This window comes from Leiobunum rupestre, chromosome 2, assembly GCF_980474605.1.
Source record: "Leiobunum rupestre chromosome 2, qqLeiRupe1.1.hap1, whole genome shotgun sequence".
NCBI classification, from domain to species: Eukaryota; Metazoa; Arthropoda; class Arachnida; order Opiliones; family Sclerosomatidae; genus Leiobunum; species Leiobunum rupestre.
The window spans coordinates 62,002,714-62,017,809 of NC_143385.1; the positions used below are offsets into that span (position 1 = coordinate 62,002,714).

Consider the following 15,096-nt stretch of genomic DNA (forward strand, 5'->3'; position numbering starts at 1 on the left):
AAGGCATGAGCGGCCAGAGCTGCAAGCGTTGGTGTTCCACACCAAATACCTGAGGTTATATTCCCTTTAAGCGCCGCCAGTTTTGAAATCCTGGTGATCAGGGGCGTAGGAACCAGGGGGGGCAAGGGGGGCAATGCCCCTCCCTAGAATTTTGCTGGGAGGGGCAACTAATGTTATTGCCCCCTCCAACTTTTTGGTCAGTTGAAATCTTCACAAGTCTCAAATTCTCATTTTAAAAGCATAAAAAGCTTATAGAACCTCAACTGTGTTTAAATTTCAGTCTTTTCCCGCCAATTTACATAGTAGTACAGTACACATGCATTCGGAGAAGCTACACTCGATTAAAAATTCAAAAACATTCTCCAGACCCCTTTTGGTTTCTCTTTGCCCCCTCCAACTTCTAGAGCGTTCCTACGCCCCTGCTGGTGATGCCACTGAAAATAAATGCTCTGACTACTAAAATTAATCGAAATCTGGGGGCTTACTAGTCAATTTGACTAGCGCAAAAATTTACCTAAATATTTATAAATAATGGCGAATATGGCGTATCATAAATTCATCAATCCCATTTAAAAAAATTGTGATCGGCCAAAGTCATGTTACTCTAGTGATAATAATATCATATTTGAATTCTGACGGGTAAAGCAAAATGTTGGCTGACCTTATGGTTTTTATACCCCCATTTTTACCCCCCCCCTTGTCAGTGACTACTAAAATAAATTAAGATGGAAGGCTCACTAGTCAGGCTGACTACTAAAACAAATATCCTTATGTCCAACCCTGATAATGTCGTCTATTCCCTTGTCTTTCCTTAAAGAGAATAGGAACTAAATCTAAAAATCGTCTGCTAACTCGTCTGGTTTATAACGTTATTATTGCCAATCACACCTAACTACCGTTAAACCTAGTGGCAGGAATGTGAAATTCGTTGATCCACCGTACACCGTTCATACTCCCTTATAACTTGGGAGGGTGGGAAAGAAGATGTTATGACGAAGGGGAAGTGAGTCTTCACAAGATAAAGGAAACAAGATAATATAGACCTCCGTATCCTAGATTGGAATTCTGAGAGCTTTCTAATTGCGGGTTTGGTAACGAAGCGTTTATCTACTTCCGGCACGTGACCTCCGAAAAATAGTTCTATGACGGCCAACTTTAGTGACGCGCTGTTGGTTACCATGGTAATTATGGCGTTATTTTTTCGGAGCTTGGGAGGGAAAGTCGGTTAACATTATAGGCTTCGTGGGTAGTTTAAATATTAGTCAATGGTCACAAGTATCGCCGCCTACCGACCGAATTTTAAATTTTAAAATTCTCTCTGCGCAACAGCTGGAAGTTCAACCGAAAACCAAGAAATTGAAAAGGCGTCTGCTATTTTTTCACATATTAAGGCAGATGGCGCTATATACCCTAAGCTCCAATCCTATTGGCTACGCGCGAGGCAGTTATTTCGAATCTATGGTACGAGGTGTATATTATCTTTGCTGAAATTCGTTATCAACCTATTTGATGTACACTCTGTTAAATAAGTCTTCGGCCGTTGGGATTTTGGCACTTATTTGCGATTATCTCAAAAACTATGAAAGATAGCAAGTTGAAACCATTTTTATTTTTAATATTTTACTAATATCTTTCACGTGTAGCATTTCCATATCCGCCGGAAACGCCAAATATCGTTTTTGACAACTTTTTTAATAATGATGTTACGCCCCTGAAACCTGCATTTTTGGATTCACAAGGGTCGATTCATATATAGAAAGTGCCATTGTTATCCGGCTACGTCGAACGGCTGCTAAGATATGGCCTATCGAACATTCGGGTCTCATTCGGAAAATTCTAAAATGCCTAATTAATCAATATTATTAATCCGGCATATAACCACACCGTTCCAACAACTCGTTAAATCAATATATATGCTTATTGATGAAACGACGAAAGTGGTTTTTTTCCTCAACAATAAGATATTGTTTATTTCTCGGTCGCCTCGAGCATTTTAGAATTTTCCGAATGAGACCCGAATGTTCGATAGGCCATATCTTAGCAGCCGTTCGACGTAGCCGGATAACAATGGCATTTTCTATATATGAATCGACCCTTGTGAATCCAACAATGCAGGTTTCATGGGCGTAACATCATTATTAAAAAAGTTGTCAAAAACGATATTTGGCGTTTCCGGCGGATATGGAAATGCTACACGTGAATCAAGACATAGGTATGAAAGATATTAGTAAAATATTAAAAATAAAATTGGTTTCAACTTGCTATCTTTCATGGTTTTTGAGATAATCGCAAATAAGTGCCAAAATCCCAACGGCCGAAGACTTATTTAACAGAGTGTACATTTGAAGCTAAGCCTTTATCATAAAAAGGCCGTTCTTCAAAACTATACCAACAAAAGCGTGTCCAACAGATTGTGAATTCCTTTTCAAAATTCAAACGGGCCATACTTTGCGACTCTTGTTCAACAAAAATGTTGACTGGTTTTACCATAAGTGTATAATATTATTACGTAAGTGTGACACTTGCTATTCTTCACGTGCAAAAGAATTACTGAGAACTAATTACAAGACAGGCTGCAATACGGGCTTCGTCGCCGTTTTGCGTCCGCTCGCCTTTGCCAGCGCATCGCTAGGGGGAGCTTTCGTTCTTTTGATGACGTCACTCCATAACTAGCTCAGAGTAAAATATTCCCCAAAGTGACAAACTTATGGTTTTACTTTAAAAGCAAAATATAAAATCTAACAATTTCGACAGGATTATCTCGGAGGTATAATTCTCTTTATCGCAACCCTGGCGGCCATGACGGCTGGAATTTTGGGTCACGTATCGCCCGGTTTCGTCGGCATGTCAATGACGTACACTCTTCTGGTTCCGATCTACCTGAACTGGGTTGTGAGGAATGTGGCGAACGTCGAAATGTACATGAACGCTGTGGAACGCGTCGACAATTACACTCGGCTACCGGTTGAAAATTACGCCGGCATAGACACTCAAGGTATTATTAATTCGTCATGTTCTCTCACTCGTAATTAACGTTAAATATTTTCCAGTATTACCACTTAACTGGCCCGCGAATGGCGAAATTAAATTTGAAGGAGTAACGTTGAAGTACGATACGGTGAAGGATCCTGTACTTAGGAATGTGTCTTTAACCATAAAAGCTGGTGAAAAGGTAAAATTCAAAGGAGTTCATCATAATTTCTGTTAGTGAAGCCTAGGAACAACAAACACAACACCCCACACAAGGAGAACGCAACCCGTCAAAAGTCGTGGATTTTCTTGCGTACGTTTTTCATTGGCTAGACGCTTTAGCGCCTGCTGACGTCGGAAGGGGAAAATTCGGAAATTGTCTTTCCCCCGCCCGTGAAACGTTCAACGTAAAGGCTCGTGACGCTCGTCCAATGAAATTCGTACACAACCCTTCGTTAGCGAGTTTAAAGGCTAGCTGCGTTCTCCTTGTGTTTGTTGCTCCTAGGTGTAACCTTGGACAAATAAATTAATGGACCCAAATCGTAAACCAAAAACCCCATTCTTCAAATTGAATCGCCCGCCAGCGCATCTACCGAGATAATTGCCAAACTTTTCCACCCAAATACTAAATGCGTAAAAAGCGTTGTTACGACCAGAAAGTAATTTTCTCTAAATAGAAAACTGTAAATAAATACCATCTCATTGGTTGCCTTATGGACCAAGAAGCTAATACTGGGAATAGGGAAATCGCGGTTAATTTTAGTTCAACGTGGACAAACTTGGGTCGCTGAAGTCGATTTCCCGCGTAGTTTCGTAGATAAGCGTTCACCATAGAGAAATAAAAGAAATAGAGGGAAGATTAACGCGTTAAGGCACCCCTGTTTTTGACCGGGAAAATTCATCCCCCCCTCGTGCATGTATGAAAGTGGAGATGGGCAGAATTTGCAACGCCATCTATCCTTCCTTTGTTTCATCTAATGACAGTTGATTTTCAAAAAGGCATAATGTATTTCATTTCACCGCGCATCGATGGCGCCACGTAATCTGCCCATCTGATGGCTTCCTACATTGGCGAAAAGGGGGTCGGCACCCGCGGTCAACTTCGCCAGATACAATAGTGCCTCTATTTCTTTTCTATCTCTATGGCGTTCACGTTCAATTTTGACAAAATGGCGCCGTTGTTGTCGTTTAAATGATTAGGCTTAGTAAGTTTTAGACCTTTTATTTGGAAATTGGGCTTTTGAAAGTTTAAGTAATGGTAATTAACCATAGTGTTAAGTAAAAATAATAACCAGTAAGCCGCATATAGCTTAGGTTTTTAAACTAATTAACTGGAATCCATTTCATTTCTAATCTTAATGAACTAAGCCTAACCTAACTTTCTCGCACGATCGGTTGTCTAAGCCCCGACTAAGATTATCGTTGTGATAGTTGAACAGAATTCTTGAGGCGCTTCAAAGCGGCTGATGTAAGCCTTCCGATTTAGGCCACTCTTACCGTGTCAAAATATCGGGAACAGTGAGTCCCCTTAAATTCTTGGGCCACGGTTGCCTAAACCACCTGACGGCCTATTTTCACGCGTAAAATGAATTTTAAGATCCACCAATTGAAGCCATAGATATATGAAAAAGCATAGATACCCTACGCTGGACACGGGCCCGTGAGAAGAACACCCAAGAGACAGCTAGCATAAGACCCATATTTTCTGGATGCGCCATCTATCAGTGGCAAAAATTAAAATTTGAAAAAAGAACGCGGTAATTTAGGCCTAATAAATTGTTGTCAATATCCCTAATTATAAATAAATACATTTCTATTAAGAGGCAAACGAACGCGCAATGTTAATTCCAGTACAGTAGCTTATTTGTCCAAGGTTTATCCAAGACAGGGTTCATACAAACATGGAAATCAGTGGAAACTTGGAAATATCAGTGAAATTTATTTAAAGCCAAAAAGTCAGGGAAAATGAAAATTTTCCTGAAAAATCAGGGAAATAATTACGAGAACTCAAAATTATGTGCAATTTGTTTTAGTATTATTGAAATTATTACTTAGTATTGAATTCATACGTTCAATCTTGACTATATTATATTATAAAGTGTAACAGTAATGCTTTTAACATTTTAGAGACCCCTATTGTTTTCAAAAGTACACCTGGAAAATATTCAAAACTACTCTGGAAAACCTGGATATATCAGGGAAAATGGTTTTTGAAATATTGTATGAACCCTGCAAAAGCGAATTCAGTTACCTAAGAATATGTGACAGCAGAGATAAACTCGCATACATTGTTGCAAAAGTTCGTCTGCTTTAGAGATCAAGGGTGGTACCACACCTAAACCCCCTCATATTCTTAGGTACAAAAAACATGTATCGTCTGCTGAGAGAACCTCTAGCTCGGTCACGCCACTAGTGACGAAATTTCCTTCTTGCATTCCCATTGGCGCAGTTGGCAGAATAAAAATGCTCTCATTCGAAACTTTTTGCATCCCTACGTCATCAATGACGCAGTTTCAAGTATAGATATAAGAACCAAGAATAAATATTTAATTTGAGCAAGAATGAACGGTTCTTTGCCGCCATTTTTCTGGTGTAGATTTCTTAGTAAAACGGGAGGGTTAACAGTTTCAATCGTCTGTTTGCGGATTTTAATTATTTTCAAATGATTAAGAAATTATTTTCACGTTAAAAATGGTTATCTGCCTGGTTAAAAATTGTTCGAGTAGGTCAATTACCAAGGGCGAGCGAAAATTGTTTATTTTATTCGTAGATATTTCTGTCGTAATTTGATATTTTATTTAAATAACCCGGCCTTAGAATCTTATCTGGCTTTGTTTAGGGCCCATTTAAAATTTTAAAGCATAAATCTAATACGTTTTGTAGCTTTGACAAGATTACCAACAAAATGGCTACCTATTTAGTAGCTACGCGCGAAATGGTTTGAATTTTTGATCGCCCTCCCAGTTTCCTTGGAGACCATAGGCCCCTCCCTTCGGTGCAAACTATGTATAGCCTGATGAGGTTGTAAATGCAATGTGTATTTATGGCAGGTGGGGATTTGTGGCCGTACTGGTAGTGGAAAGTCATCTCTAGTCCTTGCCCTTTTTCGTCTGATCTCAATCACCGAAGGCAAAATTGTCGTAGATGACATTAACATAACCGCCTTGCCCCTCGAAACACTACGTTCTCGATTGTCCATCATACCCCAGGACACTGTGCTATTTTCTGGAACGATTCGTGAAAACTTGGACCCAGGTGGGTTGTATTCCGATGAGGAGTTGTGGAATGCCTTGGAAATTTCCCAACTTAAAGACATCGTGGAAGCTAATAAAGAAGCTTTAGGTACTGAGTCGGTAAGCTTCTTTTTACCAAATAAATTTACAATTTATACGTTGCGTCGTTAGATTTTGAAGTTGCCGAAGAAGGGGCCAACTTTAGTGCTGGTCAACGCCAGTTGTTCTGTTTGGCAAGGGCTGTGCTACGCAAGTCTAGTATTTTAGTCATGGACGAAGCCACAGCGTCATTGGATGGAGAAACAGATCTGATTCTTCAAGAAGTTGTGGCGAAACATTGGAAAAGTTCCACCATTTTAACTATAGCGGTAATTATAATTGTGTGGTTGTCATTCTAACACCACTAGAGCCAAGAACTTATGTAGGTACCTAAGTACCCATAACTGAGGTAATGCAGTGGCAAATGCTGTTATACTTCTGCATGTAGCACCATCTGAAGTTTTTTTTCCATAATAAAAACCTAATTATTGGTGCTTATGACAAACGGGAGTTTACTATCTAGTTTTTGAACCTCTAGATGGCGCTAAGAGCAGATATTAAGGCTTGGTTATTCCATAAAGTGGAAAAGCATGGCAGTGGTAGCCAATGCAGGGTTGCCACGGTACCTCGAAAAACTGTAATTCCTGGAAAAGTCAGGGAATTTTGATATGGGTCTAAAAATCAGGGAAAAGTCGGGGAATTTTATAATTTGGTGTAAGAATCAGGGAAAAGTTGGGGAATTTTATAAATTGGTGTAAAAATTAGGGAAAAGTTGGGGAATTTAATTTCTGTTGTAAATTGGAAACCATATTACTAAAATATATTCAAAAAAATACAAAATAAATCAGGAAAAATCTCAGGAGATGATCAGGGTAAACCTGGAAAAGTCACGGAATTTGAAAGTGAAAAAACTGTGGCAATCTTTCAATGCTTCCTTTCAAAGTTCTTAGTTACATAAATATGTTCTTGCTTGAGGAATGGTTCCCCCTAAACCTGTGATGATTTGAACTTGTTTCATGGTTTTAAATACGAATATATTGTTTTTTATAGCACCGAATATCTAGTATATTAAACTACGACAGAGTGATCGTCTTGGACGCCGGGAAGGTCGCCGAAGTCGGTATACCTGCCGAGCTTTTGGAACAGCGAGGAAGCATCTTTGCCTCTCTTGCCAAAACGGCGTAGCAGCTAACCATACCCCTTCTTTTGTTGTCATAATTAACTTAAAATATTTTGCACATTTTGTGGTATTTTTTACCTTTTAATGATTCATTATCACATTAACATTATAGTCGGGATATCGTATTAGAGTAGTTATTTGTAGCACGCTTTAAGTTCGTGTAGTTTTGAATCTCATTATTACATCTAGTAAACTAGAAGATCAGAAAATGGGGGAGAGATATCGCTTATGAGCAGATCATTAAATTGTGCAGTAAGTGTCTGCATTATAAACCTAATGGAAGGGGGGGGGCTCTAATCCAACCTACAAATCTGCTTTTATTAAGGTTAACTATTCAGAATTAACTACCCCAACGTGCTTAACTATTGAGAATTAACTACCCCAACGTTATATGCTTTACAGGTTTTATTAACGTAAACTATTAACTACCCCAACATGCATACATGCTTTACAGGATAACAAAATTAACTAGCAGCTCGTAAAAAGAAATATCATGATACTATCATTATTTAATGTTCCATGAAAACAAAACTAGTTTGTATTTTTAATATTTAGAAAATTATTTTTATATTAGTTAGGTGTATTAGTGTTCTGAATATTGCCAGTGCAATAAATTTTACGCATTTTTTGATACAACACAAATAAATTTTTTAATCTGTAAACAACCTACAAAATTGATACAATCATGGTAAAAAAGCCTCGACGGTTCGAGCAATATTTGTTCTACAAATAGGACAAGATCGCACTTGTTCGGCGCAATCTATGCATAGACAAACGTGATTGCAGTCCATTACCATAACTTCTACAGGATTATTTAAGCAAACTACGCAAATAGGGCTAGAAATGGGACTTGTTAAATCTTCCTGAGTTGAAGAACGAGCCATTTTACGTCTCTGTTTACGCAATTCTTCATTCCGTTTACGGTCCTTTTTCTTACAGTAATCAGCGTATAATTGACGTGCGCAAAGACTCAATAAGTATGCTCCTAATATACCAAATATAATAGTTAATGCCCGATAAATATGACTTTCATGCTCTAGTTTTTTAATGAGACCTTCTTTAGTTAAAGTGGTTAAATAGTAGTCTAAATTGTGATTAGACGGAGGATATAATTTTAATTTACTATTTTCTAATGTTAGTTCTCCTATAGCTGTTACAAATGTACCCTCTGTTAGCATCAGTTCCGTTACTTGGAAGCCCTTGGATCGTTCCCCTTTAACCCAACCCCAGATTAATTCCCCTATTGAGTCGTTTTTTGGCGTAAATTTGTCGTAAACTGATGATAGCGCAAGTTGGTTGGCTGTAGCCTGTAGAGGATCACTTATTTCAACCCTCACTTTATTCCAAACTGCGTCATTTGCAATATGAAATGGCACACTGTTGCGAAAATTTTGTATTTCATGTTGAGCTACTGACCTGCAAGATAAACTAGAACTTAAAATAATTTCTTTTTACGTTATTTTGATTGCAAAACTAACCAGAAACGTGAAAAAGGATTCCATTGATATTTGTGTTCTATGATTTTGGATTCCTGGATAACGCCAATGACACCAGGTATGTATTGACTCGGAATAGGTTCATAAGTGGCACGAACCACCCCTTTCAAAACAACATAAGGCAACATACATTGCGTACTGTTTTGAACTATTGTGCGCAGGTTTTTATCAAGTTTAAATTCTTGGGCATCCTATTTCCCAAAGAAGAATATTTAGTTTTACTTTTATTATTGCTTCAATAACCCTACAAGTAAAACAAAATAAACCTTACTGAGATAGCCTTTACGCTATTTGAGTTTTTTTTATAAAGGCGATAGAAAACTGCAAGGCATAAAGAGTCGATTCCAAGGCAAACTAATTCTACGATCATTGATTCCATATTTGGTTTAGTGTAGTTCAAACCGGTATTTTTTAATGCAAATTTTAATAGTATTCATTAACTTTCAAACGTTACTGGTCGCATTTTCTTAACCCGCCGCCATTATAATTATATTAGTAAAATTTTTTGACACTAGAGGCACGTCCTGCTAAAGGTCACTCGCATCGCCTGCTGCTGAAGGGGACAACCAAGATGTTTTTTTGCGCAAAATTTAAACCAAAGTTATACCCACAAAATATTTTTAATTTAGTCGAAGCCAATGTTTTTCAATGCGAATTTGAATGGTAATTCGATAAGTGGTCTGTGGCATAAGTTCGTATTCAATGAATGGGTGCACCTTTACAATTTAAGAAAACCAATCAAAATATAAATATGGGTTTTACATTGCTTGGCATCATAAGCGTATGATATTACTGTAAATTAACTCCCTATTTTTGTAGTTCGTGTTCTAATTAAAGATAATATAGACTTCATACCATAGATTTACTGCCTTGAGCATGGTCAATAGCGTTTACCTACTTACTGCTCGAACTACGAAAAATTAGCTCCACAGTTATTTAAGTAACCAGCTCGACAGGGGCGTAGGAACGTTCTAGAAGTTGGAGGGGGCAAAGATAAACGAAAAGGGGTCTGGAGAATGGTTTTTAATTTTTAATGGAGTGTAGCTTCTCCGAATGCGTGTGTACTTGTTACTACTATGTAAATTGGCGGGAAAAGACTGAAATTTAAACACAGTTGAGGTTCTATAAACTGATGATAATTTGAGCCTTTTGAAGATTTCAACTGACCAAAGGTTGGAGGGGGCAATAACATTAGTTGCCCCTCCCAGCAAAATTCTAGGGAGGGGCATTGCCCCCCCCTGCCCCTCCCGGTGTAGCTGGTCAGTGGTTCTCCAGCTACACATTTTTTTTTATTGAAAGAAGAAAGGGCTGATTTGAGTCTGAGAAGACCGCGAGCCCGGCGAAGACACCATCTGATTAATCAGGGCGAGATATGTGTAACGGAAACGCCAACGGGGGGATACGTGGGGACAGGGGTGGGGACACCCGTGGCGGAAGTATTCCGACCACCCGTTGGGGGACTGGTGGTCGTCCTCACACGACCATCCACAAACTCTGCCTCCCGGACGCCTGGGATTACAGGAGTGAGCCACTACTCCCGGCGACCAGCTACACATAGCGCTGAAATCTGTTTTACCAAAGGAAACTTATGAATACAGTAGGACTCGCGACGGACCAAATAACATGGACTATACTAAAAACCGAATAAAATACAATGGCAGAGCTAGCGCCATCTATGTTAACAGTAAATTAGTATTTTTATTAATATTATTAAAAAAACAATATACTTAAAATAACTTAATTAATTAACGAGTTTATTATGGGGGGAAATTTTAATAACTGGAAAATATTCTAATTTCGGCATAACGCGATAAAATATGTGGAACTATTAAATTCAAAATGTCCATTTTAATTTTTTCGTATCTACATAAACAGCAACCGATCGTGACCGATTTTTCGAAGGTCACGCGCCGAAAGCGGGTTATCGCTTCTTTAGAAAACTGTCGATCGGAAAGCTATTTGTATCTATAGGGTACTGAGTTCTACAGGGTGTTAACTAAAAAACGATACAAGGCTAATAACTCAAAATTTATTTTAGCTGGGAATTTCAAACTTTCATTACTTGACAACCGAAATTTCCATGACCTTGAACCATGTCCTCAAGGTCATTTAAACTTTATCTCGAGAGCCATTACTACCATTAGAGATACAAATTAGTTTCAACTATAAAAGTGTTCCCCTTCACATTTAAGGTGTAAATAATGTTTATCATGGTTCAAGGTCATTAAAAATTTATCTCGAAAACCAGTGGATTTAGAGAAACGATTCCAATTTGAAAGGTTTTCATCGTGGTGGTCTACACACTTTTGGTTGAAAAATATGTACTTAAGAGCTCGCGAAAAACGGAATAAAAGTTGAGACTAAACTTAAAACGCAGAAGTTTCCTTCAAAATATAAGAAATTTTATGCACAAAATAATGTATATAATTAATTATATATTTTTTCAAAATAATTGTTTCACAGTACACTCTTTTGGAACCACTGCTTAATAAAAATTTACGAACATTTAAGTCAAATTTTTTTGCGGAAATGAAAATTCGCGGCGATATTAATTTGGTAAAATTAACGTTTTATAGCGTTACCTTTCGCCAAAATTCAGCTCACTTAATTGTTGTAGGTGAAGTAGGTTACACGATGGGCTAATAATAAATAATATTCAATAAAAGTAAAGCATTGTAAAATTTTTATTTGCGGAAATGGATGAACTTGCGTGAGTTAAATGTTAGAAAACTTCTTACATGGTCAAGAAGCAAGCGAGTGCAAGGTAGCTGCTGCCTTCAAAAATGCCAAAAAAAAACAATTTTCCCCTTGAAATTTGGTAAAGCACTTATCTCCGAACACAAGACGAGTGTAAAAAAGGTATAGTCTACAAATACCAAAATATAATCATAAACTAACAAGGAGAGTACCCGAGGTGTTTATTGCCGATTTTTTTTAGTCGGGCGTAAATATGAGATATGAAATTTCCCAAAAGGAGACGTTGCACTACCCAAACTGAGAAAATCCCATGCTTTTTAAAATGGAGATTTTTTTTTGTTTTAAGTGATTTAAAACATTTTCGGTTGCCATGGCAAATCGAACGACTCCTTTTGGGAAATTTCATACCTCATATAGGTCTACATTACGCCCGACTTTGAACAAAATCGGCAATAAACACCTCGGGTACTCTCCTTGTAAGTGTTGGACCTTGACGGCAGAGCCATCCCAACCCCCTTCTTTCTAATCACGGTGGACCGTCTAGCATCGGGACCTAGAGGATATATTACCAAGAAAAAATAGAATATACTTTGTCTCACCCAATAATATTTCACAAACGGAAAATTTCGTGTATCCTACAATACCACAAACGGAAATATGACTCTAGAAAACGTTAATTTTGGTTAATTTTCAAAACTTAATATCTCCGCGAATTTTCATTTCCGCGAAATAATTTTGACACAGAAATGTTCAGTATCGTATACACCATTGAAATTATCATACAGCCCAAAAATTGGCTCGAAATAATTTTACACTGTTAACAAGATAATTTAATTATATTGCACTTCCACTCTAATTTCCAGCCTCTCTGCAGTTAGCTAGCCATAAGCTTTGAGACACATTGGCCAGACTAATCAATTTTAATCAAACCAATGAAATGAAATAAAATCAGGGTGTGATTGATCAATCACATCACATTATATTATTTTTAAACGCGTATTTTTGAAATTTAATTTTACTACTTTTAAATTAAAAAACTTCCTAAGTATTATGTAACAGAATAGATGCGTTTATAAAATAAATTTAACAAAAAGTAGAAATGGAAAATTTTGTTCTTATGTCACAAGATAGAGCTTTATTAAAATCATCCTTTGCACGTGCACTAGAAAATCCAAAGCTTAATGGGACTTGGGATTGCGGTCATATATTTGTAAAACTAAGAGGCAGTGATGTACTAGCTATATTAAAACAATAAAGCCATTGTCACTTTATAGTTTATAGAATGTCCTATTCAGTCAAACATTTATGTATTTATCCAAATACTCTAGGTTATATGAAATTTGCATTTTCATTATATTATTGGTTATACTATGAAATATCCATGGTTGAAATTCTGTATTAGGAGGAAACTCCATGTACTCAGCTATTTGTTGTCGTAACTCTTTCCAGGTTTGAGTGTTCGGCCTGTTTAAATAGTCTTTGATGATTGGTACAAGCTTGTCAAGTTTCTCCACAGACCTTGTGCCAATTTCTTTATTAGAGTTGGAGTTTAGCTGGTCAAGTTTAGTTTGTGTAGAACATTTTGGGAAAAGGTTTAAATACTCCAAACATCTTTCCAAGCAACGTTCTAATATGTAAAGTAGCACAGTGGAATCTGGTGCCGAGTTTAAAATCCGTCTTAAATGTTTTGATGATTCAGAAGATTGTAGCAAAGCTAGGCAACGCCTCTGTGAAAAACTAGCGTATAAATGTTTATAATTAGTCTCGGGAATCTCCTCCCAAAATTGCTTTTTAATATCTTCTGGACAAGCTTCAGTATCAACAGTAAGTGCAATATATGGCATATCACTTTCATCAATGAAATTCCACGTAATCCGGAGTGTTGGCATAAACAAATGCTGATACCCATACCTTAGGAATTTCTCTAGGAAAAAGCCAGGCAAATAACTTAAAATTTCTACTTGATTTTGGAAGTCCATTTTTGATAAAACGAAGCACAAAAGTCCAGGACTGCGCATTTCATCACAATGACTTTTAAAAATACCGATCAAATAGTCTTCTTGGACAAGAGTCAACTTTGTCCATAAGAACTTGATAGCATATTCATTTAGTGGTAGGTTTTCTTCAAACATATCCTCAATGACATACTGAAATGGTGAATTATTATCCGAAGAAAATCTTAAGGAGTCAATTTTATTGTTTATTAAAAAAGACCATAATATAGTTATTGGTTCTTCATTAGAGTCTGTATGCTTCAAATATTCTGAATGTTCACGGTGTATTTGAGTCCATATCTTACGAATATCTTCTTCTAAACAGAAGTAACATGCTAATCTATACTGTAATTTTATTGGGAGTAGCTGACTTAATTCGCAAATTACTAGATTTGCTATTTCTCTATGATCCATTCTGTTATAACTAGCCCATGGGAGATAGTTAAATATTTTACAAATTACAAGTTTTTCAACTTCATTTGAAACTCCAGAAAATTTATCCAGTATTTCCATAAATGTAACAACTGATTCATTAATTTCATACCAAGTGAGGTCAATGTATTGATGAAGATCTTTCAGAAAATGTACTGGAATTGGTAGTTCACTAGCTTTAACTTTGTCTTTGAGAGTTCTGCATGCTTCATCTAGATTATCATCAGTAATTAAATGATGTTGTAAACCTCTTTTCCACTCGATTAAATTGACAGCATCTTCACTGTAGGCTTGCCAAAGAATTCTAGATAATTTGGCCAAAGATAATTCTTCTAAAGTGAAAATTTCAGGTGAAAAATTTAGGGGCTGGTCCATTTTCTGTAGACTGTTTTCCCAAGACAAAGGCTTACGGGTTAAATAGCCGGCTAGTGATAATACAAGGAATACATATTTCTATCCTAAGCGTTACTAGAGAGTAGAGATTTATCATTTACGCTAATCACGGACTGTAAATTTTAGAGGACCGGTATTCCCGATCAGGCTGACGGGAGTCGCTCAAGGTCATAAAAAAAACTAAAGCGCGTGTCATTCGGTCGGCCAGATTTCCAGATAACATGCGGGGGGGTGGGGGTCTATCTCTATGCGTGGTACAAATGACCTTGACGGACTCTCTCTCTCTCTAGTTCGAAGTGATTGATGCTCGGGGAAACCAAAATTCTACAGGGGAAGGCTACGCTTTACTCGTCCTCTAAAATTTACAGTCCATGCGCTAATCGAAGGCAACGTGTCAGAAACTACAGCTACAAGATTCTTGTACATATTTAGTCATGTGGTTTGGCAGATACAATTTTTAAACCAATAAGAGGTTCGAATCGAATCAGCCAATCAGCTTGCTATAATAAAATCACAGGATCGCCAGATTCGTATTTGGGAAATTACATGGTTTTTATGAGGGAAAAATACTGAAAAGTAATACACTCTTTTACGAGCGACCCCCCCCTTTACAATCTCCTTCAGTCTTGCCTCTCCTCACTTCATCAGGCAGAGGGTTGCGA

At 37.4% G+C, this 15,096-nt stretch overlaps 2 protein-coding genes across 2 annotated transcripts in view; one reads left to right on the forward strand and one right to left on the reverse strand.

Annotated features, from left to right (window-relative positions):
• Positions 1 to 8,013, forward strand: part of LOC149958636 (ATP-binding cassette sub-family C member 9-like) — a 72,601-nt gene extending 64,588 nt beyond the window's left edge. Inside the window, exons 24-28 of the mRNA XM_090165979.1 lie at positions 2,755 to 2,995; positions 3,051 to 3,172; positions 6,021 to 6,312; positions 6,375 to 6,571; positions 7,293 to 8,013. Of these exons, the coding sequence (XP_090022105.1) occupies positions 2,755 to 2,995; positions 3,051 to 3,172; positions 6,021 to 6,312; positions 6,375 to 6,571; positions 7,293 to 7,427 (987 nt within the window). The 3' untranslated portion in view covers positions 7,428 to 8,013. The remainder of the gene's footprint in view (positions 1 to 2,754; positions 2,996 to 3,050; positions 3,173 to 6,020; positions 6,313 to 6,374; positions 6,572 to 7,292) is intronic.
• A 32-nt stretch (positions 8,014 to 8,045) lies between these two features.
• Positions 8,046 to 9,440, reverse strand: LOC149958637 (mitochondrial E3 ubiquitin protein ligase 1-like). Its single transcript, XM_090165980.1, has 3 exons — positions 9,190 to 9,440; positions 8,901 to 9,109; positions 8,046 to 8,838 (listed from the first exon to the last, which is right to left on the reverse strand). Exons 1-3 carry the CDS (start codon positions 9,295 to 9,297, stop codon positions 8,106 to 8,108), a joined length of 1,050 nt encoding a protein of 349 aa, XP_090022106.1. The 5' UTR covers positions 9,298 to 9,440; the 3' UTR covers positions 8,046 to 8,105.
• Between the last annotated feature and the right edge of the window lie 5,656 nt (positions 9,441 to 15,096).

Excerpts from the sequence above, each read along its gene's own strand:
- LOC149958637 (XM_090165980.1), bottom strand. The coding sequence starts at position 9,297 with ATGGAATCAATGATCGTAGAATTAGTTTGCCTTGGAATCGACTCTTTA. Across the intron at positions 9,110-9,189 it reads ATAGCGTAAAGGCTATCTCA|GATGCCCAAGAATTTAAACT; the intron begins GTAAGGTTTATT and ends TTTGGGAAATAG. Across the intron at positions 8,839-8,900 it reads AATCCTTTTTCACGTTTCTG|GTCAGTAGCTCAACATGAAA; the intron begins GTTAGTTTTGCA and ends TTTATCTTGCAG.